The sequence below is a fragment of the Excalfactoria chinensis genome, chromosome 1 (genome assembly GCF_039878825.1).
Source record: "Excalfactoria chinensis isolate bCotChi1 chromosome 1, bCotChi1.hap2, whole genome shotgun sequence".
In the NCBI taxonomy this organism is placed as follows: domain Eukaryota; kingdom Metazoa; phylum Chordata; class Aves; order Galliformes; family Phasianidae; genus Excalfactoria; species Excalfactoria chinensis.
The window spans coordinates 171806677-171832466 of NC_092825.1; the positions used below are offsets into that span (position 1 = coordinate 171806677).

At 36.6% G+C, this 25790-nt stretch overlaps 1 protein-coding gene across 6 annotated transcripts in view; it reads right to left on the reverse strand.

The window, feature by feature from the left end:
* The window catches only part of CNTN5 (contactin 5), a 564185-nt gene that overhangs the window by 12274 nt on the left and 526121 nt on the right, over nucleotides 1–25790 (reverse strand). For all 6 annotated transcript variants that reach the window (XM_072326761.1, XM_072326767.1, XM_072326763.1 and 3 more), the window contains 4 exons: nucleotides 25375–25524; nucleotides 16177–16247; nucleotides 13452–13686; nucleotides 3562–3671 (listed from right to left, as the gene is read on the reverse strand). In XM_072326761.1, coding sequence (XP_072182862.1) covers nucleotides 3562–3671; nucleotides 13452–13686; nucleotides 16177–16247; nucleotides 25375–25524 — 566 coding nt within the window. The remainder of the gene's footprint in view (nucleotides 1–3561; nucleotides 3672–13451; nucleotides 13687–16176; nucleotides 16248–25374; nucleotides 25525–25790) is intronic.

A 25790-nucleotide genomic window follows, 5' to 3' on the forward strand; every position in this document is an offset into this window, starting at 1 on the left:
TTAAATTAGAGTTCACCAAACCTGAAGAAAGTGAATCATGATGGGAAACAGATTTTTTTGCTATACAGGATCCTTCCTTTTGCACCAAAGGAATAGTTTAAAGAGATACTGGCAGTATGCAAGCAAAACTGGTCTGACAGTGTGGACTTAGAGTTCCTAAATGTATACTGAATTGCACTGTCTCACTACACTGATTCTTTCAGTTATTATCTTTTTTATTTTTTAGATGAAATCTTCCCCAAAAACAGAACTGAAAACTCTAGCAATATCATCCTTGAATTGCGTTCTGTCCTGCTGAATCATTCAGGGCAGTATACTATCTACTCTTCTGTTTATTGAATAAAGGCAGCTGTGAAGATCATTCTTTCTGGGAATGGGAATGAAAAGGGCAAATACTATTCCCTGAAATACTTCTCTGTCAGAGGTGAGCAAAGCATTTCTGACTAAAATGAGCATGAGCAAAGAGGGAAAAAAAGGTTATCCCTATCCTCAAATAAAATCAGCAGCCTCAGAAGAAGGCTCTAATTCCTTCATGAAGAGAGACAGAAAGAAGCAGGGATATATTTTTTATGGTTCATTTTTGTGCTGTGTAATCTACAGATACTTTGATTGAAATATTTACTCTGAAGTCTTCACACTAGAATCCTAAAACTAGTGTAGAGCAGTGAGGAGACAATGTTAATAAAGTTCATTGTAATGACTACAATATCAATAACAACCTCCATGTTCATTCCTGACAAGTCAATGAGGGCAATAGAGTAATTAAGTGCTACTGTTGGCATTGAAACATGCTGCACTCCAGGGGTCTAAATGCATTCCAGGACAGGAAGATCACCTTCTTCAATATGAAGAGTCCACCGTTCTGTCTGCCAGACATCTGTTACTAGGACTTATCAGTAGAGCTAAGGAAACTGTTTAGTAGCAAGTAATGAAAGCAAAACACATTCAAGTTATGAAAGGATAAATTTCTAAAGAAAATATTTTCATCTGAAAAAAGAAAATGTTTTTATTTTAAAGTGATGTGAGACAAAACATCACAGATGTTTTGACAGAACATTTTGAGAATCAGTGTGATCAGTGGAATGAGGATGAGGATAAAAATATTAGGTATAATTTGAAGACGTCAAGATGCCTGAGAGAGAGTAAAAAAAAGTCAACTTTCTAAAGAGAAAAAGACAAGTTGCGGTGAGTAAGTTATTTCAGAGAATAAAAGCCTGGCCTGGAAATTGAAGACAGAGGTTAGTAACATGTGCAGCACTTCAGTGTAGACAGAAACAATATTTGTAAGGCAAAAATAATCTGTACTGGACATAATTTTGTTCTCACAACCTGAGCAAACTGCAAAGGTATGTCTAAGTAGCAAGAATCTACAGCAAATCACATAGGAAAAAGAGTAAAGTAACTGTGTTTAAACTTTGCAGTAAATGTGCTGTACTAGGCGTGGCTGTCCAGCCCAAGGCTGGGGAGTATGGTGGCTCTGGTGGAGCACATGTTTTTACTTTCAAAGGCCACTGGTGATGGTTGACCGATCCCAAATATGCTGCTGAGGGTACACATTGTATTAGTGTGCTACTGGATCACAAGACTCAAACATAGTTCAGGACACTGTTACAACTAAATTGTAGAGACTGAACTGTAGAGGAGACTGTGAGGAGACTGCTTCCCTGTCAGGAGTCCTTTTGTGGTAATCTGAGGACTGAGGAGGATGAGAGTGGCATTGCTCCCTCAGGTCAAGTGTGTCATGATCAAATGTTGTCATCACAACTCACAGTAAAACTAGGACCTCCTAAGAATGGACTAGGTCTGATTTGATTGGTAACCCTGCCCATGGCAAGGGGATGGAGCATGATGATCATTAAGATCCCTTTCAACCTAAGTCATTCCATGATTCTATAAAGTCTCTTTGCAGCATGACAGGATCCTCTTAAGGTCCAGTGAGCAAATCTGCTCCAGTTCTTCACTGGCCAACAGAATATGATGCAACAGCAAGAGTTTCTCTTTTGAGTATTTAAGTATGATAACATTGCTGGAGTTGTGTACTTATGATAAGACTTATAACACCCCTGTAGATAAATTTTCGGGGGAATCAGTATAATAGTGTTGGGATGATATAAGCTTTTGGATCATGGCTCACATGACAAGGACTCAAAATGCAAGATATAAGTACTTATTACTGAAACCACATGTGCATGCCTCTTTCAAAAACCTTTTAGTTCAATTACTTAATTCATATCTGATCTGGATGAAGAAAAGCAAGTTATATATTGTAAAGTTATATACTGTAACTTTAATGTGTAATGCTCTCAGAAGCTATCTTTCTTCACAATTTCAAATACCATGGATGCAGGCTGAAAGGACAAAGAAAAGTTCTGAATTATTTTTTTGCAGAATTTTTGAACTCAGAACATCATTTTAATTTAAACAAGCCAGAGATTAACACAAATCCACATTTCATAGTCAATATTAGAGCTATCATGCATTTGCCAAAGGTTAATAACAAGAACATGAAGGATACGAAGTTTTAGCTCAGAGTTTTCCTTGAAAATATTTTTTTTTTGAGGAAAAAAAATATATTTTTTCAAGGTTTAAAATGAAAATAAACACTACACAGGAGCCAAGTTCAAGAAGCTATGTTAAATTCTGGCAACTTGTTCTACAAAATATTCAAGATGCATGCACTTTGAGAGTAAAACTATTATTTGCTTATATTCGGATTCAACTTGTCAGTCTTCAAGTATCCATTACATTAATATCTGCCTCAGATCTACTTGTTTACTGTCTTTTCTTTGCTACTGCGGACAACAAGGTAAGGATCAGCACTCTCAAAATGACTAAAGCAGATGAGATAACCTGCAGCTGCCAAATCAGTAAACTGAGTAAACCACAAGATTAGGATGGATCACAGTGTCCACAACAGACAGACTTAGTCCTAGTTTCAATCTATTCCTGGAGAACTGGAATGTAAACTGGATCTAAAGATACAACTGTATCCAGAGGACCAAGATGGTCCAATGTAAATGCTGGTTTCAGGTCTCAAGTCACAGAGGGCTGTTTCCAAGCCCTCCCTTTGTTTGTTGACAGTGCTGTTGCTGCTTCCCCTCCTGCCATCCGACCTTTTGTGATCTGCCCAGCAGATGTCCCCTGGCCGCTGCTGGATGAGAGCACAGGGATGGCAGAGGCTGCATTTGTGTATACTGGTTGATCTCAGTAAATAATAACAAGTTTGAACTGGTCACTTGGAGCTGCAAAGAGTCAATACCTAATCTTCCCCAGCCTGTGAAAGAGGCATGCTGGGTCACTTGTGATTCTTTCAGTTCTTTTTGAAGTGTCAAAGTGATGTTATGGGAACTGGTGTTGAACGGGTTTCAAGCACAAAAAAGTAAAAGGTGTCCCAGTGTTATATCTGTGACCGTTGTTATGTGTTATGTTGTTATAACCGCTAGTTATGTGTATGCTAAAATTATTATTTTTTCTGTTGAAGTTTAATTACTCCACATATTAACAGAATGCAAAACTAGCAAAAGCAACAAGACTTCTCATTATGATATTCTGTGTTCATACCTCAAATCCCTGTGGTCTTCCTAGACTTTCTTTAATATGTTTCCACGCAACAAGAATCTCTGATACAGACAAACTCGTAGCTTTGACATCGATAGGAGCAGCAGTGGGTTCTGTATTAAGAAAAATTGAAACAATAAACCTCCACTGTAACAACTTGTATTTATCAAAAACACTCCATCTGAAACTGTCATTTGCTTCCTTTATTCTACCTTAATACTCACAAGAAGGTATGACACTTATGGGGAACATGAAAAACTGAACAAGATAAGAAGATTATTATTGTTGTACTTCTTTATTTGTGTCATGCTACATCAGTATCTTATCACTGATGACTGGTGCAGTAAACTGTGACAGGAAACCTTATGATTTTTTTGAAAATGCTTTATGTTTGTAAATGACCTCCTCCCTCCCCCCACATTTCATCCTATTTGATCAGCTTTGCTTCAGAAATAAATGGAGCATTCATTCTCTTGCTGGTTTTTGAGTGCTTTTTTTCCAGTGCTTTTTTTTCCAGATCATATTGAATGATACCTAACTGAAGTGCTCAGTCAGTCCTATGAGGTATTCACTCTAGGACGCCAAAGGTCCTAGAACTGTTCCTCTCATTATCTTTGTTGTTACCATTGGCCTTAAGTCTGTGTTACTACTTGTAGAATGCTGTGTAGTCCTGGCCTTTTGATGATCTGGACCGGAGAACCTGTAAGCCTAGGGAGGTCATCCCTGCCTGCTCTCTGGGGTGAAAATCCTTTAATGCAGCAGGGGAATGGAAAAGGTGCAAAACACTGGCTTAGGGCTGCCCAATTTTGTTGTCATAGTCAAGTTTTGCTTTTCACTTTGAAAGGAGTGAGCACTTCATAGAGGTCCAGCTTCCTTTGGTGGTGATTTACCTAGTTATCTGGGTAAATACATGGAGAGTTTTGCTGAGATATGCTTTGAACCACAGCAAGAATTTGTATCCTCATTTAGTGCACTGGGAGAGTGCCCCAAAATATTCACGTATCAAACCAAGATTTAAACAAAGGAAATCTTTTGGACTTTCTGCTTTACTTCCTAAATGTTATTTAAAAGTTGCCCGAGACAAGGTATAGAGATAAGGCTTGAATACAGTACTATCTAGGTGAAGTTCACTTGCTCAGCAAAAAGGTGAGTTTGCATTCCTCTGTACTAGAAGAGCCTGCAATTTCTTCCTTGGCCTAATGTTCCTCATTACATTTCTAATGTGTTGATCTGCTCTTGAAGGGCAGGCAGAGGTCCTGGCTTTTATGTTATGGGGAGGCACATCAAAGACAAATATGTTTTGGAGGCTCATTTAACACAGGAAAGGAATTTCCTTATGGAACAGCCTGAGTTAAAATGATATATTTTTCTCATTGATCAAACTGCTTCAGTAAGACGTTAAGCTACTCTCCTTTCTCTGATCATGTTGCAGGAATTGTTCTGGCACTGATGCTCTTTATATTTTCTCTGATATGGATTGGAGATATTTTTCATCCCTTTTGATGTCGGATTTCTAATGTTTGCATCTCTTTTTGATCTTCTTTTTTATTTACTTCTAAAGAAAAGAAGCATTTGTGATGTGATTCAAAATGGTATTCATCTAGAATGAGATTTACTAATGAATATTATATATGTATGAAACTTTTCAGCTAAAAAAATAGGAAAAAAGATCTAAAAATATCTAGGAATAAATAAAATGATATTCTGAATTTAACACTGAAAGAAATGTATTCCTCATAATATGATTTTCTGTTCCATAGTTACACCCTGCTTTCTGTTTTATGTACTACTAAGATTTGTGCAGCAAAAGCTATTCTCTAGTTTTTGTATTATTGAAGCAATTACCTTGTTGACAGAAAAGATTTTGGTAGGATACATAATTTGTGATGTACACAAAATGTTGGTTGGCAGCCTTTACACTTTCTATAAATGCAAAAACCATTTCCTCTTCATATCATTCACTAAGGGTGGTTATGTATTGCTCAAAATAGAAAGGCTGAGCATTTCCTGATATTTTAAAAAATTGTTTTGAAGAAATTGAGTAGAAATAGTTGTTTATGTTTTTTTTTTGTTTTTGTTTTTTTATGTGAAGAAAATGCATTTCTTACATATCCATTACATATACAATTATTCACTGTAGTTTCACTGATATTAGACATCAAGAATGTAAGCATTCAGCAAAAAAACAGAAATTATATATTTAGGAATAAGGTATCTTATTACTGTTTAAAAGTTTATGGAGATGAAATAACATTTTATATGGATTCAGATAGGATGAGGATCATATAATTTCTGGTGATATAATATACATTCTGTGGTTCAGTTCAATGTCATGCTTTATTCTGTGTGTCTAAAACTAATGATAAGTTTGATAGGTTCATTAGTTTTCCCATTATGGTCACTGATGCTATGATCTTATTCTGTTCTTAATATATTGTCATTATATTAAATCTCTTGGTATCTTTCTGAGATCACGCTGACAGAAAAGGCAAACATTTTTAATGATTCCTATTATATATCTCGATCAAATTAAAGATGAAGCATGGTAATTTCTCAGAAGGCTGTGTGCAATGTCCAAAAAACATTGTCTTTCCATGTGCTGTAATCACACTGTAAGGAAAAACATTTTAAGCTGCTGCATTTTGGGATGACCATAATAAAGCAAAGCAAGGAATTACAGTAATCGTATTGATCTGACATTCAGAGAGGGAATCTTGAATTTCTGCAGACAGAAAAATGAATAGTTGGTTACTGGGTCTCTATTTCTCAAAAGAAACCAATCCATTTTTCTTTTTTTTTTTTTCCTGAAATGTTCGTTCTTGAAGATTTCCACATGATCTAACAAAAATAAATAAACAAAAAAGCAGAGCCAAAAACAAATTCAAGGAACTCTTATATTTTTCTTCTTTAATTCTTTTGTGGAATGAAACCTCAGTCAGGACCCCTTTCTCAGTCACATGATATGCATTTACTTCTCATTTTGACTCCAGAAGAGAACTTCATACACTTCCCTAAATTCAGTATCTGAACTTTCACTTTAAGTTATAAATATCATCCTGAGTAATTGAATATAGTTAAGATTTCAGGACTTCAGCAAAGAGCCTTGACAGATCATTCCTTTCTGTGGGGGAAAAGAAATAAAACACACACACAAAAGAGATTTATCAAAAAGGAAAATGGAAGGAGGAAAAAGGAGTAGTCCTTGTGTCATCCTGTAGGTAAAGAAAGTGGAATTATTTGCCACAAGATCTTCCAAATTAGAGCACCTCCAGCTTTCATTCCTGAGAAAAGCCAAGAGACGTCATGCTCAATTCCACCCCACAAACTGATGGACGTATGTCCCTAGATGGAGTACTCCACCAGATCTATGACGGCGTGTCTGCCTGCAGGGTAACACTGCATCCAGCATATTGTGCTAGAAAGGGAAAAGGATGTTGACAGAAGAGGAAACACAAAACCAGAGATATGAGTAATAAGCTGATAACCAAAACCAACAAAAATCAGATGACTAGTCTGATCTCTTGGACTTCTAAGTTTTTTTCTATATCCACATTTTCTCTGAACAATGTCTTTCCACAGGATGTTAAAGGAGAGACAAACCAGGGGGAAAGGGAATGAGCAATCACTGAAGTAATGATCAAGCCTGCAATGCTGAGCTCTGTCCTGGCCCTCCTGCATTTATTAGTGCAGAAGAACCCATACTTTTGCAGCAGAGCTTCTGAAGAACATTCCTGTAATGCCACTCTCATATGAATATTGTTTGCAGTATCCATATTTCCATGACTCTCCCTTCTCCATGGAATACCATAAGGAATTAATGAGTCTAGAGCATTGCTTGTATACCAGTAGCATCAAAGGAATTTTTAATAAACTCTTACATATCAAGATTATAATTTCATCTTTAACATTCCAGTGAAGACAGCTCAAGCCAAATTTTTCAAGATCCAATCCAGATGGATCAGCTGAGAGAAGCAGGATATAATCTGCTGTAGTGTACAGTAAATGTTACAACTTATTAATTTTCAGGTTCACGTAAACTCCAAGGACCTCAGCTTTCCTTATTAAATGATCTATAGGACTTTACTTCTTGAATTTAAGCCTATATATAAAAGAGTGCAATTGCACATTCTTTCTTTGAAATGAAACAAAATAAAGATAATTTTAAGTATTTAAGTAAGGACTCAGGATGAAAAACAAGGGGGGAAGGACCTAACCTAAACAATCCTTCAGTCTTAAGTGTCTGATTCAATATCACATCATCCACTCTTTGTCCTGATGAAAAGCAAATTCAAGATATGAAGGAACAAAACTGGAAGGGCTGTTACATAGCTCTTTGTCTTTCAGATAACTGAGAAGCTTAGTTATCCATTGGCTCAGTGATATAGTACAAACCTATACAAAGCAAGAGAAAAGCTCCCTGCAGAATCCTTGTATCTTGTTTTACAAATGTGCATCTAGGGTCCCTCAGGAGTTTTTGCACAAACACAGCTTGACTCAGAGTCTTCAGGCTTTTTCTTGTACTGCTCAGGGGTGTCTTTTTCGTATCTAGAAATTTTTAGTAGTATTCACTACACAGTTTATAAAAATTATGAAACTTTCATTCCTGTGAAGATGATTTCTTCAGGTGCCCAAAGGAAAAGATAGGTACTGAAGTAACTGAACTTGTTGTATATTTCCCATTGTGGCAACCATGCTAAAAACACTTCTATAAAAGATTTAGGTCATCTTGATGCCAAATAGATTCCCTCTTTCTCCCAGAAGTCTACTTCTATGTCCTTATATATTTTCACTAATTTCTATTATGTGTATATTCTAAAACTTATTTGTTCTTGTGCTGGAAGTTTATGTCTATACTTGTAAGCTAACCAGGCACAGTGAGACAAGGCACCAGCCTTAGCGTGGATATATGGTTTCTGATCATGTTGTTTGCATGGTCCAGCTGACTCTGGCCAACTTATGCTGCCCCAAAATATGCCCAGCCAGGGGTGGTATCTGGGAGGTCTGTGAATGCAACAAGTTCTGGGGGAAATCAATAATGTGGTTGTATTCCAGAGTGTTCAAAAGTGCAGTTGTGAACCCTTTTTGGCCAGCTGGCAGTAAGCATGAAGAACACCTGCCTTGTTTTCTTTTCTAAAAATGATGTAACATCTTTGTCCTTTCTGTTTAAAAGCTCTTTGCCATGTTGAATATTTTCTCCATTTTGCAGACAGCATTTTATCCCAGCTCAGCCATTTTCTGCTGGGACAAGCAAAACAAGCTCTCCAGTTTCTGCTCATTTCTTAATGATCTTGTTAAACCTCTGAATCTATCTTGAGTTCTTTGTTGAGCATAAGCTGCAAGGACTTTAAATAAGATTGTAGCAAAGCTTTGAGGCAGAATCATGCCCTGACGTGAATTAAAATATTTGAGGTTGTATTTAGTACAGGTTTCAATTACTGGATATCCATTTTGTAGTGGAAAGGCTTGTTTCTTTTCTCATTACACACATTTTCTTGTTGTTTGTGTTCCTTTTACCTGTGCTCTCCAATTCAAATTTTCCTATGTATCATTCAGATCTTTCCCCAAATTTAAAGACAATCACGTTGTTGTAATAACAGCAGTACCATAACCATGCTCTTCTGATAGCATTTGAAATACTAAATATATATGATAAGAGATTGGACTTTAAGAAATTCTGCCAGTAGCTTTCCAACTGGCTGGATGGGCAGCCTGGTCTAACATTAGATATGGAGGTTGGTGTCCCTGCCTGCAGCAGGGGTTTGAAGCTTGATGATCCTTGAAGTCCCTTCCAACCCACACCATTCTATCATTCCATGACTCTATGAACTCAAGAACTATTTCACATCACATCAATGCTTCTTCTGTAATCCAGATAATCTGAAATCCACTTTTTTAAAAATTTATTTTAAATTAATACCTCATTTGTTTTTCATGTGACCTTTCTGTTTTATACCATAATGTACGCCATTTTTCACTTATACCCACTTTTAAGATTACTCTTCTGTCCTAGATTAGATATGAAACTTACAATATATTGTGGTTATGCTTTTTTAAAAGTGATGGCATGAGTACTTTTTAATGTGCATATATAGAAATAATTTTTTGATAATAATATATTTTTGCTACTTTTCATTACTTTGGGATGGAAAAGGTCTTCCCCCATGGTTTTGAGCATATTAAAAGGTCTGACTTTCACCATCAATGGCAGTCATGGGTAGAAAAACAGATTAAACTTCATTATTAAATTTCATTATTGGTACATGTAGGCAGTAAAGTCTGAACTGTTTAAATTAGAAAAGGCTGAGTTTCTAAGAAACTGACAGTACCAAAGTCTTTCACTACAGATGCAAAAATGGTTATATTTCCACATTCTTACTAGTCATTCTTCTTATATAATCTTATTTATGCAAAGTGAATGGTATAATCCATTCCTTGATTTTCTTTAATATTAATATTAATGTATTATTTATTTATTTATTTATTTTGTACCCTTGGTTTATTAAATTAAAAAAAATAATCTTCACTTTTTTGGCAAAACTTGTATTGTTCTTATTCCTTTCATTACTTATATTTCACTATAGGGAAAACAAGTTCATCAAGTACATCAGAATAACACCACTAAGTCCACCACTACCAAGCATAATAATATGAATAATGTTTTACTTAATCTGAATATCCTTTGGTAGGCACACCTCTAAGTCCTCTTATGTGGTGTATTGCCACATAAATGTACAATTTCTTGCTGTATTAATTTCAGATAAATTTTACACCTTTGACTTAGAGACATTCCAAAACACTTTCATTTCCCCTCTCATTTTTATAGATACAACTTGTTGACTAACTTCCTGCTATTTAATTATTAGATCCATTGATATTTGTTAAGATTAACTTTTCTACAGAGTCTTAATTATTTACCAAAACAAGACTATAGTAACATTATTTCTTCTCAGTAGAGTCAGTAAATAATCTGCTAATTATCACAGACAGAATAAAGTCATTAGTGGTATTTACTATCCAAACTACTTTGTGCTGCTACATTTTCTCATAAATAACAGTGTCACACAAAATTTATTTAAAATTAGAAAGGTGTAATTAGAAAGGCACAATTTGGAGCCACCACAACTGATGCTGGCAACATGCAATGCGTGACAGTATAAAAGTAGATTACAATATGTAGTTTTGCTGCCTTTCTTTCTTTCTTTCCTTCCTTCTTTCCTTCTTTCCTTCCTTCTTTCCTTCCTTCTTTCCTTCTTTCCTTCCTTCTTTCCTTCTTTCTTTCTTTCTTTCTTTCTTTCTTTCTTTCTTTCTTTCTTTCTTTCTTTCTTTCTTTCTTTCTTTCTTTCTTTCTTTCTTTCTTTCTTTCTTTCTTTCTTTCTTTCTTTCTTTCTTTCTTTCTTTCTTTTTATTGAACTTTCTGATTAAAATATGAAACCACTAACACAATCATCAGTATCAGTTTCACAGTATCATTTACCACTGAGAAGAAAAAAAGGTCACGTGTAAAAATGTCAAGGATGTACTGGGGAAATGTTACATTTTAAAATGGAATTGTTTTTGTAACAGTGCAAATATCTAACACTACTGCTTCCAACAGAGGATTAGAAATAGATTGTTGGAAGTGTTTTTAGCAAAAACAGCAATCCTAACCTTTGTAGTAACTGAGATTTGTAGTTGACAGTCACTCCAATACAACTCTCTCCTTTAATATTACACCTTTAATACTATCAGAATTGTAGAATCATAGAATCCTTAGAGTTGGAAGAGACTTCTAAAAGTCATCTAATTCTGCTCCACTTCAATGAACAGGGTCATCCACAGCTAGATCAGGTTGCTCAGAGCCTATTCCAGCCTGGCCTTGAGTCTAGTCCAGCCTGGTCCAAGGTTGAGACATCTACCATATCTCTGGGCAACCTGTTCCAGTGCCTCACCACCCTTATTGTAAAAGTCGTCTTCTTTATATCCAACCTATCCAACCTATTTCAGTTTGAAACCATTTTCTCTTGTCCTATCACCACAGACCCTGCTCGATTCTGTCCCCCTCTTTCCTGTAGGTCACCTTCAGATACTGAGAGGCCACTCTCAAGTCTCCCTGGAGCCTTTTCTTCTCCATGCTAAACAGCCCTAGCTCTTTCAGCTCATCCTTATAAGAGAGGTGTTCCATCCCATAGATCATTTCTGTGGCCCTCCTCTGGACATGCTCCAACAGGTTCACATCTCTCTTGTACTGAGGACTCCAGATCTGGACACAGTACTCCAGGTGAGGAGTCACCAGAGCAGAGTAGATGGGCAAGATCATCTCCCTCGAACTGTTGGCCATCCTTCTTTTGATGTAGCCCAGGATACAGTTGATTTTCTGGGCTGCAATGTCATGTTACTGGCTCTTGTCCACCTTGCAATCCACCAGTACCATCACGTCCTTTTCAGCAAGGCAGTGATCAATCCTTTTGTCCCCTAGCTTGTACTGGTAGTGGATGTTGTCTCAACCCAGGTGCAAGACCTTCCACTTACATTTCTTGAACCTCATGAGATTCTCCTGGGCCCACTGCTCAAACATGTCTAGGTCCCTCTGGATGGCATTCCATTGCACTGGCATGTTGACTGCACCCCAGAGCTTGGTATCATCATCAAACTTGCTGAGGGTAGAGTTGACCCTACTGTCAGTATCACTGATGGAGATATTAAAGAGTAGCGGTAACAGCACTGACACCTGGGGACTACCACTTGTCACAGATCTCCATCCAGACACTGAGCCATTGACCACCACACTCTGGATTTGACCCTGCAGCCTGTTCTTCATCCATTGAACAGGCCACTCATCAAATCCATACTTGCAATTTGTAGAGAAGGATGTTGTAGGATCCTGTGTCAAAAGCTTCACTGAAGTCTGGATAAATTACATCAGAGGTTCTTTCTTTTTCCACTAATGCAGTTAAACATAATGTGTCATGTTTTTCTTTACATGGAAAACCATTAACCTGACAATACATCTTTCTACTGATAGCATGAAAATCCTCCAGTCTCCTCTAGTATCTTACCAATTTTATTCAATTATCAGTAGACAGTGGAGTAACTCTTAAAGATAGAACTACTAAAGAAAAGCAGGAGAATATGACTTCCAGCAGTAGAACATCTCATAGTATTTCCATGGAAAACATTTGAATGGAAATTTACATATGCTGATTTCTATCAGTACAGAACAACTTCTTTGATTAGCACAAATAAGTCTTTTCTCAGATGATATTTTGAGAGTTATATCAAGTTCACTTCACAGTGATTTTCCTGAAATATTTTTCATTTTTATTTCTGAAGGTTTCCTGTAATTCTCATTGAATATTTAGACATTAAGATTGACGCTTAATCATTTACACTAACAAACGAAAAAAGATAGAAAACAGTAGAAAAATTAAATAAAGATAAGAATAAATATGCATTCTGTGGACCTCTAGCATTTATTCTTCAGGAAATGAACATACACAGATGAAGCTGTTTAGTCTTTGAGCAGTTGCCCAGTTAGCAAATCAAAAGGCATTGTGACTCCAATATATGTTAGAAAATATCAGTCAATTTCTGCTCATCTTTGTTTTAGAGCAACTCAGCTTACAGTTAGGAATAAAGACATTGTACTAGACATGAAACTTCATTAAAACAAATATATATATCTTTCTGTTAGGACCAGTGTGGATTCCTAAACTTTGTCACTTGCTTTCTGGATAATATTGGCAAGTTAGTTCACCTGCTTCTCTGCCAAACATGATTAATAGTACTTTACACTTCTGTGCAGAATTTTGAAATCTATAATTGCAAAAACCATAAGAATAATAGGACACAGTATATAAAAATAGCTCAAAATAGATACAAATATACAATTTTATTTTACGGTATTTTGAACTGACCTCCTTCTGCTGAGCAGATGACCACAATTGGGCTGAAGGGACCATCACCTTTGTTATTGTAAACACCAACTTTCACCTCAAAAGGAGTGAGAGGTGGAACACTTTCATCTCTATAGATAAACTTTGAGGCATCTGAAGATGTCACCATTTTTTCCTTCCAACCACGTGTTCCATTGGGTCTGAATGCTACAATATATCCAAATCCTTCTCCATTCTGAAACTCTTCTGATACTGGCTAAAAAATAAAGTTCAGATAATGATTAGATGTGGTTTTACTAATTTAGAAAGCAATCACTCAGACTGACTATTACCTTGTGTCAGGGTGGTCTCTTACAATTGTATTACAGAATTTTAATTATCACAGCTGAATACACAATTATTTCCAAATCAGAAGTCTGTAGAGAGTTTCTTCTCTGAATGGCTTGTGGTCTCAGAAAGATATTTCTTTCATACTTTACACTTTCTGATTAATGCATTAACCATTGATATATTAATGGAATAGGTCCTTCAAGTGGTCTTGTTAAAGTGTAGACCAACATATTTTTGTAAGGGCTGCTATAATAAGTGGAACTTATTACAACGGGACTTTCTTAGATTTTATCCAAAAGGGATATCAAGTTAGCAGTTGATAGATCAAAGGTAGGGAAGGCAAAAATAAGACAGACTTTGTAACCTATTGAGTTGGAAAGGAGGAGCCTTGGAGCTCTTCGCAATATTTATGGATTTGACAGTAGATTGTCACTATACAGAATAAAATCAAATCCCTCAAAAAATGGAAATACAAGAAAAGTAGCAGAACCTATGGATTTAAGTGCAAATGGTAAATACACACTATGTGAGTTGTGTAATTAAGTTGGAGCATTAAAACTTTATTTGAACCTGCTGAATACAATTCTATGGACTAATTATTCCCTAGTTCCCAGAAATCAACACACTATCCCAATATCTCTTCAGATTTGAAAGTACTTTTTGTATTCCTATTGCCTGAGTAAATCCAATTAAGACTTTTTTGTATCTTGTGAAAGTGCAGGTTAGCTGTACTAGAGCCATGTTAACTTGTACTGTGGCTGTGCCTTACAGAAATGCAGTGACTAAACAGGAACATGCAGTACTTTGTAATGAGTTGTTGATACCATTCAGAGTATTATCCAGTGTAACAAGGTTAATTCTTATTTCTCTGCATGATTTTGTATTATGCTCTTTCTGTCATTTCTTGAAGAAATTGAGTGACTACCATTAGAATCACAGAATCACAGAATTGTAGGGGTTGGAAGGGACCTCCAGAGATCATTGAGTCCAACCTCCCTGCCAAAGCAGGCTCCCTATACCACATCACACAGGTAGGCGTCCAGGCGGGTCTTGAATATCTCCAGAGAAGGAGACTCCACCACCTCCCTGGGCAGCCTGTTCCAGTGCTCTGTGACCCTCACCGTAAATATCACAGAATCACATAATTGATTGAGTTAGAAGGGCCTTAGAAAAGTAATCTCCCCCAAATGAGAAATGTTAGAAACCTTTCAAGCTATTAAAACATATACATAGGCTCACTTCATCATTTATGATTGACACATTTGAAATGCCATTTCATTATCTTAATTTGATTATTTACTTTATGCAGTTTAAGAGGTATGTGAAATGCTAGTGCTCTGAAAGTTTCAGCATTAGGAAGAACACGAGGTGATGGTGGAAACGATGAGCTCATTATAAACACTGGGGAAGGACTATCTTCTTCCCTACTGGCAATTTGCATCCCTTAGCTGTAAAAGAATGCTTCTTTTCTTGAATAGGGAACACCATAAACAGACTTTACATGAATACTACATGCTAATATATTATATAAAGGATTTCAGTGAAGCCAGTTTCATCAGATATAATTCCAGACACCTGAGGTTTGATTAGGGATTTTGCATACTCTCCATGGTTGGAGACATACTGCTATTCATAGCCTGAAAATTGTAACCAAACTGAAATTAGTATTGTCTTACTTAAAGTAGTTTGTCAGAATCCTGTGTTTCTCTTATGATCTGAATGATTCCTAGAGTAGCAAGATTTCATCTTTTTTATTGAAACTCCCTATCTTTATTTGATGGATTATTATTATTTTTTTTTAAATACAAAATAAATACAAATATATATTTATATATTTACTCTGAAACTCTTTTGATGAATCTAGAAGTTTTGAAAATACCTCAAGAAAAGTTTCTACTCTATTGTGTTCTTTATGTTCAGCAGAGAAAACATCTTCACTCTTCCAATTACCCATTGTCACGGTCATACATTTGTGTTGTACCTTGCATCACAAATTTCTTCTCAAGGTAGAAGTCTGCTTCAGGCCTTTAGATTTTATTTATACAAAATACTTTAAAAATGTATTCTTCCTTAATTTAAATGTAAATTTAAATGTAGTTATGGAAGATTCTTTCTCTTCCTTTAGTTATTATTTCACCTATGTAACATTCACTTAGGATAAAACAAATATATCACTTCTACCAAAGAATCTGGAAGAAAAGAGCAACTTTGGAACTGTCACTAAGGGAAGTAGATTCACTGCAGTATCCTCAAACCACATTAAAGTGCAATTTAATTTAGAAACTTTAGAGTGAATACTATTTTGTGTTTATATCTTGTCAATATTTACTGTAAGGAAACCCCAGTATAGTACTGTTTACTTTGTTCCCAAAGAAGTAAACATAAAACAAGATCATTAAACAGAAAAGTCCCTTACCTCCCATGCTATTACTAATTCGTGACGCCTTCCACTTCTGCCACTTACATTTGCTGGAGGTGTCTTTGGAACTGTAAGCAAAAAGGAATAAAAGTCAGAACGTCCAAGTTACTGAGGTTTTTGCTATAGTAATAAACTGCTGAAGAAGAGATGCTAAATCAGAACAGAAAAAATGTGGAATGTTGTGGTAAAGTAATTTTTCTCATTTCATTTCATGGAATTCCACAATCAGTGGAGTGATTATAAACATGAACAAAACATAAACTAAGAAGAAAAGATATACTAAAAGAAAAAGTCACTCAAGGACTGTTCCTTCTGCAGGTTAGTCAGGTTTTCAGTGTACAAATATAATCTGGGAGATAAAACAAATTTTGTCTTACCAGCCTTAGTACTTAAAAAAAAAGCAAAAAACAAAACACATTTCAAAAATCAAATACCAGAGAACCTGCCATTTTTCAGAATTCAGGTAAAAGTTTAGGAATTAATTAAGATATCTCTACTGTGTCTCAGGTCCTTAGTGATTTAGAATATTCTGGTTCTTTATATATTTATATATATATTATTATGCCTCGTCGTGGAGCCAATTCTCAAATATTTAGTTAGCTTCCATAAACAGCCTTTGTCCTTTCTTTCAAAATGCAGGAAATGATACAATCCATAGTTCTTTAAAATTAAGGTTATCATAGTCAGTAAATCTTTAGAAATTTTAGTTGTTCTATTGGAATTATATAATTCCTTCTCTGATTTAGTATATCTAATGAAGCTCAAAAAATGATAAATGTTCTGCGTTTATTTACTGGGAGCATGTAGTGCTTGCATCCTTTATTTGATTAAATATGCCATAAGATATAGCCTCCCTGTTTTCTTCCTTACAGTAGTACATAGGGTATGGGTAGAATTGTTAAGGTCTTATTGCATGCTGTTGAGCTTATTTATTGAGTAACATAGTGCCTTTGAACTATACAAAGAAAAATAGACTCAAATGTACACCACCCTAAGTTTTCCATGTTGAACATTAACAGGTTCAAAGAAAGTGCAGTTGTTACTAGATCCTGAAATTTCAGAAATAACCTGAAGTTTTTAACTATGATCTCCCTTGTAAAGAACATAAGCTCAGTTATTTATTTATTTTTTTTATTATTTATTTTTTCTCATAACAATGCAATCTCACAAAGTTACACATTTGGTTACACATGTTTCTAATACTGTTTTTTTTTGTTGTTGTTGTTTGTTTTTGGTTTTTTTTTTTTTCCCCATTTGACCATGAACACCAGGAGCCATCTTCAGTGAATGCAGAGCTTTGACATGATCCGTCCTTCCTAAGATAGCTGTCTAAACACTGGCAAGGACTTATTATTCTGATTGGAGACATGAAGGTTAAACTAAAACTCAATTTTATGTATTTTAATCAAATTCACCCTTCAGAAACAGTATTATACATTATTGAAAGGTGAAGATTTTCCCTCTGGCAAAATAATAATAATAATTTTAATGAAAAAGAATAAAATCTGTGCTTTACTGGGAAGATCATTCTATGGAAAAGATTCAGAACAATAATCTTATCAATTAAACAGGATGTATAAACTATCATACCATTTCTAATGGAAAACATTTAAACTGTTCTTGCCTTTCTAAGGGTTTTTTGTTTTTTTTTTTTTTTTCCTGGTTGTTATAAAGATGAATACTTATTTAACAAGTATTGTCCTCTGTCTAGAGTTTTCCTGTTAAAAGCTTTGCAGACTGAAGCCCTATTTAAATGAATAAATGTTAAAAAAATAAAATTGTCAAAACGATGGATTTCTTTTGCACCAAACTAAAATGTACATTCAAGGAGCAAAACTCTCAAATGAATAACCATTAAAAGAATAAATGTGTCAAAGGAATAAATTTCCTCTGCACTGCACCAAAGCAGATTATTTACAGTTAGAGGAGAGCATTTTGAAATCTGTGAAGAAAAGCAATAAAGGAATGCATTTATGCCAGACTCTGAGGTTGTCTATCATCAACTCCTTCAGCAACATCACTTTTATATCAGTTTTATATCAGAACCTGTTTACTGCCACACAATTAGTTCCAATCTTTATTTCAAATCTTTCCAATTCTAGGTCTTTACATTGTTAATTCTTGGCAATGACACACATGGATAAACACTTGCACCAGAAAAACAGATGTGATATGAACTTTGGTCCCAGACACCTGCAGGACAATGACAATATCACCTTTGTTCTTACTGTTATAAAACTGAGAAATTTAGCATTATATTGTCTGAATAAATACAATCCCAAATGATAACAAGCAGCTCTTTGCAGTGCTAATATATCTCATTTAATAAGATAAAAGAATGTCACCTGTGGGGAATTGAATCACTCCTTGGTTTAATGCTGGTACTTAAGACCAACATAAATAACTGCTTAGCTTGACTGTATCTCCAATTACTTTAAAGCTTTCTCATTAGTCCCTGTGTTGATCACCTACTATTGGTTTTCTCACGCTTTAGTCTTAAACAGTAACATTTTTGTAAGTCATGGTAAATGCGACTGACAGTGTTTGTGTGCTATCACACATTGACATTGGGAGCTATTAGTAATAGGTGAACGGTTGGACTGGATGATCTTTTAGGTTTTTTCCAACCTTGGTGATTCTATGATTCTATGACATTCACTTAAGTCAAGCAAACAAGAAAATGAAAATAATTTTGAGATAGTTTGAAGTTAATGGAAACAACAGTATTTGTTTCCTACAGAATTGCCATTTTCACTGAAGTATTATGCTATGCTGAAAATGGAAGTAAAGCCATGGAAGTAAAAATGGCTGCAGAATTCACTCTGAATTTCCTCCAAATTATCACCTCCAGGTCTGAAATTTCAAATGTTGTGCCATATATGCCAGCTTTCCTGGTATATTTTCTAACAGCACTTCTATTTGGCCTCTTTATCAGTAGGGCCTGCAATATTACATGCAAGTAGTCAGTTTCAAATATAAACATACAGTCAACAATTATTGTCTACTTTATCTTCATCTGTTTTTCCCTGTGGAGGCACATTTTCTGAAATGACTTCAGTTGCCCAGGAAATAATGTCCTAATGTTAAAAACAGAACAAAAATAATTATTATAATTATTATAATGGCAAAAGTGGAAACTTTTTTTGCACAGGTTTCTAAAAAAAATAAGATTGAAAACCTGACCACCGCCAGTAATAAAAATCCCCTAAAAAACCCCAAGTCTCAAACATTTGTTGTTAGGACAAATTTTTCTTGTAAAAACATGAGGAAATATTAGATGAGAATAAGTGTGGCTTAATGAAATATAAGGACTTATTAAAAATAAATCCTGCACACAATCTGGTACTAATTGAGTGCATTATTGTTACCTATAAAATCAAGTCTTCATGTCTGATTAGCAGGTTAAGCTTTGATTCTACTCAATTTCTTTCTCTCCATGTTTTTCCATGAATAGATAATGTAATTGATGCTTTGCCCCAGGCTTCAAATGCCTGACTGCTGTAGTGGAATGCCAGACATGTCTAAATTCACATTACTGGCTCTTTTCACCTTGTGGACCCGTAAAATATGTATCAAGGCTACAAGTGACAGAAATGCAGCAGCTGGCTATAAGTTAGATGTGCCAGAAAATTGCAGTATTATACATTCCAATGAAAGTAGATATGAAAAGCAATCATGTTAACTAAATGTGAACTAAGTAACAAGATTAGAGTTTAATTAAAAAATAAAAGCAAGTGAGAACCTGTTTATTATTCTGATGATTTCATTACACCATCCCAAGCATTGCTTCCATGGGTATTTTTAGATAATGGACTGGTATAAAATGTTATTACTATCTAAGGGAAGAAGTGATAAAGTAAGTGAGATGTGGGAAGAGAAAAAGACTTTAGTCTCCAGCCAAATTAGCAGATGTCATTAAATTAAAGATGCTTATTTCCATTTAAGTATAAAATAATGGCAGCAGAATCACACATTTGCTACCTCTGTGGGTTGTCAATGCAGATACCATTCACCTCTGTGGATCATGGCTATCATCTAAACATGAGCCACACTCACCTTCTCTGCTGAGAGACTGATAGTTCTGGAGGTTTTCCAGTGCATCCTGCCTTTTTTTCCCTGCAGAGCATGTCTAATATCACTGCAAAGGGCCAATTCAGTCTGCTAGGTCATGAGGAGGAGACTGCTCTAAAGAATAATGTCCTTATACATGTACTCTATTAAGATTTCAGATTGTGATGTTGGAACATCATGTTATGTTATGTTATGTTAACAAAATGTTAGCAAACATTTTACCTTGAAGCTTTCAGATAAAAAAAGCAAGGCACACAGATATTCTGAAAAAGAATACACAATAGCATAATACCTGATGATATTAATGTGCTAATTTGGAAAACCATTTATGAATAGCCATACACATACCCAATGAAAACTGATACTAACTTTCCTGTCTCTTTGACCATGGTATTTGAAAACAACCACAAAGATGACAATTCACAGTGACAGAATTGTTGCAGAGAACAGAAGTAGCCCAACAAGATTTATTACCCAAGGCACTTCTCTAGCTAGTCAGGATTAGCTTGAAATTAGGAAGAATAATAGAATCATAGAATCACAAGGTTGGAAAGGACCTACAAGATCATCCAGTCCAACCATTCTCCCATTACCATTACTACCACAAGCCATCTTGTAGCTCCTCATCCAGATGCCTCCTGAGCACTGCTAGGGATGGCAACTCCACCACCTCCCTAGGCAGGCCATTCCTGACCACTCTCTGAGAGAATAAGTTCCTTCTTATGTCCAGTCTAAACCTCATCTAATACAACTTGTGGCCATTTCCTCAGATCCTGTTTGTTGCCTGGGAGAAAAGACCAAGACCCTCCTCATCACAACCTCCATTCAGGAACTTGCAAGAAGTGGATGCCTGATTGAAGCAAATCATGAACGCCATAAAGATTTATAAACACCATGCCATCTACATGTGTAACATATTGATATATAGTTTTTCTTTTCTTGGTTTTGTTCGCTGTTACTTTCCTTGCTTTTGGTTTAAAGCAGAGTCTATTGTGTCATTGTTATTACTTTACAACTGTTTATAGTTTCCAACAAATTGGGAAGTTATACCTTTTTAATTATGAGCAGTGTCTTCTCACTACCTCTGCAGAATAAAAGTGAGAAACCATCTGTTTTTTTATATATATGTACATATTTCTTTAAAAAGAAAAAACTAATAAGATAATTCAAAACAAAAACAGCTCAGAAGTGAAATGAAAACTAGTGGTTTTCATTAAGCAAAGGTCTTTTGAGACTGAGGTGATGACAACCAACTTCTGCTGTATCACACTGTGCTATACAGGCGCACCAAAGAAACAAAACTTCAATTTCTTCAAAGGCTGTTAAGTTGTTTTACTGGCACCTGTCTGGAATTCAATGTTACACCACAAAATGCTTCCTTCTAACTTGATACATGTGCATCTGTAACTCTGGTAATAACAAAAAAAAAAAAAAAAAAAAAAAAATAATAATAATGAAAAAAATTAAAAGTGTTTCTAACTGGAAAGCTGAAAGTGCAGGTAAACACTGAGTATGGCCTTTTCCTATTTGAGCTAACATGTTAATGACCTTTCATCTGAGAAGACCTGCATTATTATTAACAATAGGTCTGTTTTTCAGGAAGAGTCTTGTGTACTTGGAAAGAAATTATTGCTACTTTTGTTAATGACTCTGTTTCTCCAGATGGCAACAATAGCGGAGCATTACTCAGAAAAGAGTACTAATCACTGGACAAAAAAATACACTGCACAATGCATGCTTCATCCCTTCCCATTTTTTTTTTTTTTTTTTTTATTTTTTTTTTCCTGATCATAAGTATGATTTACTAATAGATTTTTATAGAGGTAAAGCTGTAATTATTGCCCAAAGTAGTACTGAAAATGGATGTGCATAAAGACCTTCACTTACTTTGGTAAAAACAGAGAAATAAGAACGAGGAACTTAAAAAGATGGTAGCCGGATAAAAATCAGTCATTTTCTAACTTGTTTCTGAGCAGAACTTCCACTCACCTTTTATATATAAGGTATTTCAAATACAAGGTATTTCAAATTAAGCAGCATGGCTCCCTTCACTGAAAGGTTTCAATGGAGAGAAGCTATGAGAGGTATGGGAAGGAGGCTGCTTGGGAGCAGCTGTATGAAGGGACTGAGAAGGACCCTGAAGATGATCAGCGGAACCATGCTGCCTGCAGAAGTCAGTCAGCAAAAAGAGAAGGATGAAGTATAAGGTAGAATCATAGAATCACAGAATCACCAAGGTTGGAAAAGCTTTTGAGAGACTCTCATCCGTGATCTTTCCCAGCACAGAGGTGATACTGATAAGAAATGCTAATAAGGATATAATTAAAGATATTAAACAGAACAGGCTCCAATACTGACCCCCAGGGAACACTGCTCATGACTGGTTGCCAGATGGCTTTCAATCCATTCATCACCACCTTCTGGGCCCAGCCCTCCAGCCAGGTCTTTACCCAGCGGAATGTACCTGTCCAAGCCACAGGCTGCCAGTTTTCCTAGGAGAATACTGGGATATAGTGTTAAAGGCTTCGCTCAAGTCTAGGTAGACTAAGTTGACAGACTTTCTATCATTTACCAGGCAGGTCATTCGAAAATAGAAAAAGATAGGCTAGTTTAGTGTCATGGTTTTGCAATTTTGTAATTTTGCTATCAGTATTCCACATCATAACATCATGTTATGCATAGATAATTTTGACGAATCTGCTGCTCACAGAAAGAAGACTACATGTCCCAGGGAGCACCACGGTCAGTCATATGACCAGGACTATATAATCTCACTTCAGTGCTGGACTCGCGCTCTTGGATCCTGCCAGCCAGGGGGAGAGCCGTGTGGGAGCGTTCCAGCCGTTTCGCCTAGAGTTACAGTAGGCCTCTCGGTTTCGGGACTCACTCTCTCTTATTTTACTTGATTTGTTAGCCTTAATTCCAATTATATTGTATTATATTGTGTTATTCTGTATTCCGATATAGTATTTAGTAAAATAGTGTGCCTCCTTAGATCATTGCCGCTGTATTTATTTTCTCTTTCTCTGTTTTCTTTTCCTTTTGGGATAGCGGCCCTGCAGGCCGTCTATACCCCTGTCATGGGTGCCGGTAGATTTTAGGGTAACCTATGACATTTAGAAGGATCTGTATGCCATGAATCCATGCTGACTGGTCCTGATCCTTAGATGTCCTGTAATCTCACTCAGGATGATCTGTTCCATAGCCATGACCAAAACCACTGGTAGATGGTAAAAAGCAGTTTGACAGTCACCTCCACCAGCTCCCTCAGCAACCTCAGGTGTATCTCATCTGGCCCCATTGACTTTAGGCAGGCCAGGAGGAGTAGATCTCTAAATGTTTCCACATGAATCATGGGATGTTTACTGCAGATCATGGGTAGAGTACCCTGAGGATAATTGGTCTGAATTTTAAAGACAGATGTGAAGAACTTTACCCATAGAGACCCTTACCCATAGAAACTCAGCATTACCATTTGCAGCCCTGAGTTCAAGAGCATCAAAACACTCTGTAATACAGAGAGCCATGCCCCCATCCCTCATTCCTTGTCTATCCCTTCTGAAGAGCTTATAGTCATCCATTGCAGCACTACAGCTGTGGAAGCAATCCCACCATGTTTCCATAATGGCAACTAAGTCATAGTTTGCCTACCGTACAGCGGCTTCCATCTCCCCCTGTTTATTGCCCATACTGTGTGCACTGGTGTAGATGCCCTTCACCTTAGCCATTTACTTCATTCTCAAACTTACCATCATCCCCCCAGGCTCATCTCTGGTGAGACTCATTTTAACCCTTTCACCCTTCATATCTAACTTAAAGCCCCCTCAACCAGCCTTGCCAGCTCCTGGGCTAGGATCCATTTCTGCCTTTGAAACAGGTGAGACCCATTTGCAGCCATCAGGCCAGGAGCAAATTAAACCACTCCATGGTTGAAAAAGAAAACAACAAAATTCCTGCAGTTTCACCAGCCTCGCTGCCACATATTTATGAGATGGGTTTTTCTGGTCCTCCCAGTATCCCTCACTACTGCTGAATGGATAGAGAAAAATACCACCTGTACTCTTGCTACATCAGCTAACCACCCCAACACACTGAACTCCCTTTTGATAGCCCTCGAGCTTCTCTCAGCAACTTTATCACTGTCAGTAAAGGGTAGTAATCACAGGGTTCAATATTTTTTAGTTATGTCCCTGATCTGGGTCCCTGGGAGGCTGCACACTTCTCTACAGGTAGGTTCTGGTCGCCATATCGGGCCCTCCATTCCCCTCAGAAGGGGGGTGTTTACAACAATTACTCTTCTTTCTTTCTTGGCAAAGGCAGACTTGAGTTATGGAGTTTACCACCTCACTCTAGACAACCTCCTGTCTGGACCTTCCACCACATCTTTGCTTCCCTGTCCTGCAAGTTTCAGAGCCTCAAACCCATAGCAGACAGGTACCTGGGGAAGCTAGGTAGATTGAAAGGGGATATCCCTGATGCCAAGCTGGGACCTGTTTCCACACCTTCTCCTTTCTTAGGTCTCCTCGCTCTGCCAGATGGTGGAAGGGTAAGGGGTCCACCACTGTTTGGGGTGTATCACCCCTGTGCCTCTCTTGCAGGTATGACAGGAGTTACTCCACCAGTCTCTCTCCTGCTCATACACCTTAATGCTCCTTAACCTCTCTACCTCCTCCTTGAGCTCTGCTGTCTTGAGCAGATCATCTACGTGCTTATAGCTCATGTAGGTGGTATCCCTGCTGTCCTTGACATTAGCAACAGGATCAGGCACTCCCTGAAGCCTGAGACCTGAACAACAATATTTTGCAGGCACTCCCTCTGAATTGCTGTGGTAAGAGCTTTCTGCCTAGTCAGGACCAGATTTGCTGAGTAGGAGGCAGCGAGTAAGTGAGCTGAGATGAAAGTAGCCTAGATGAAGTAAGACAGCAGGGAATTAGGTCATTCAGAATTTATGTAAATTAAACACTGTTCCAATAAACAAAACAAACTGTTCTGCAAAAGTATCACCCTGGAGCTATGTTGACTCAACCCAGATTTGTACTCTTGAAAAGAGAATAGTACTATCATTATATTAAAGCAGTTCTTGCTTCTGGTAGTCCTGGAAAATTAACCTTTTTATCTCCTTACCTGCTTCATTGGTTCTGATCATGCGGGATGGTGCACTTGGGTCTCCAGTCCCAATTTTGTTAGTTGCTACAACTCGAAACTCATACTCCACCCAAGGGTTCAGTTCGACAGCCATAGCAGATTCCATGTCTCCGCTTATCACATCAGGAACTGCAGAAAATGAAGAATTATACAGGTCACTGAGAATGCTAAAGCTCACATACAGTGTTTCAGTGGAAATGTGTATGACCATTAGATATGACAGATATAAAGGATCAAATATGTTAGAAATCACAGTGTCTTTTGACAATGTGGTACTCCTGAAAAGGCAAAGGATAAAAGGTACAGGAGAGAGATTTCTGCTCATTCATGGCTGCATCACTCAAGGGCCTTTGTGTTGTCCTTTTGTGGAAATTTCTAAGTAACATGAAAGGAAT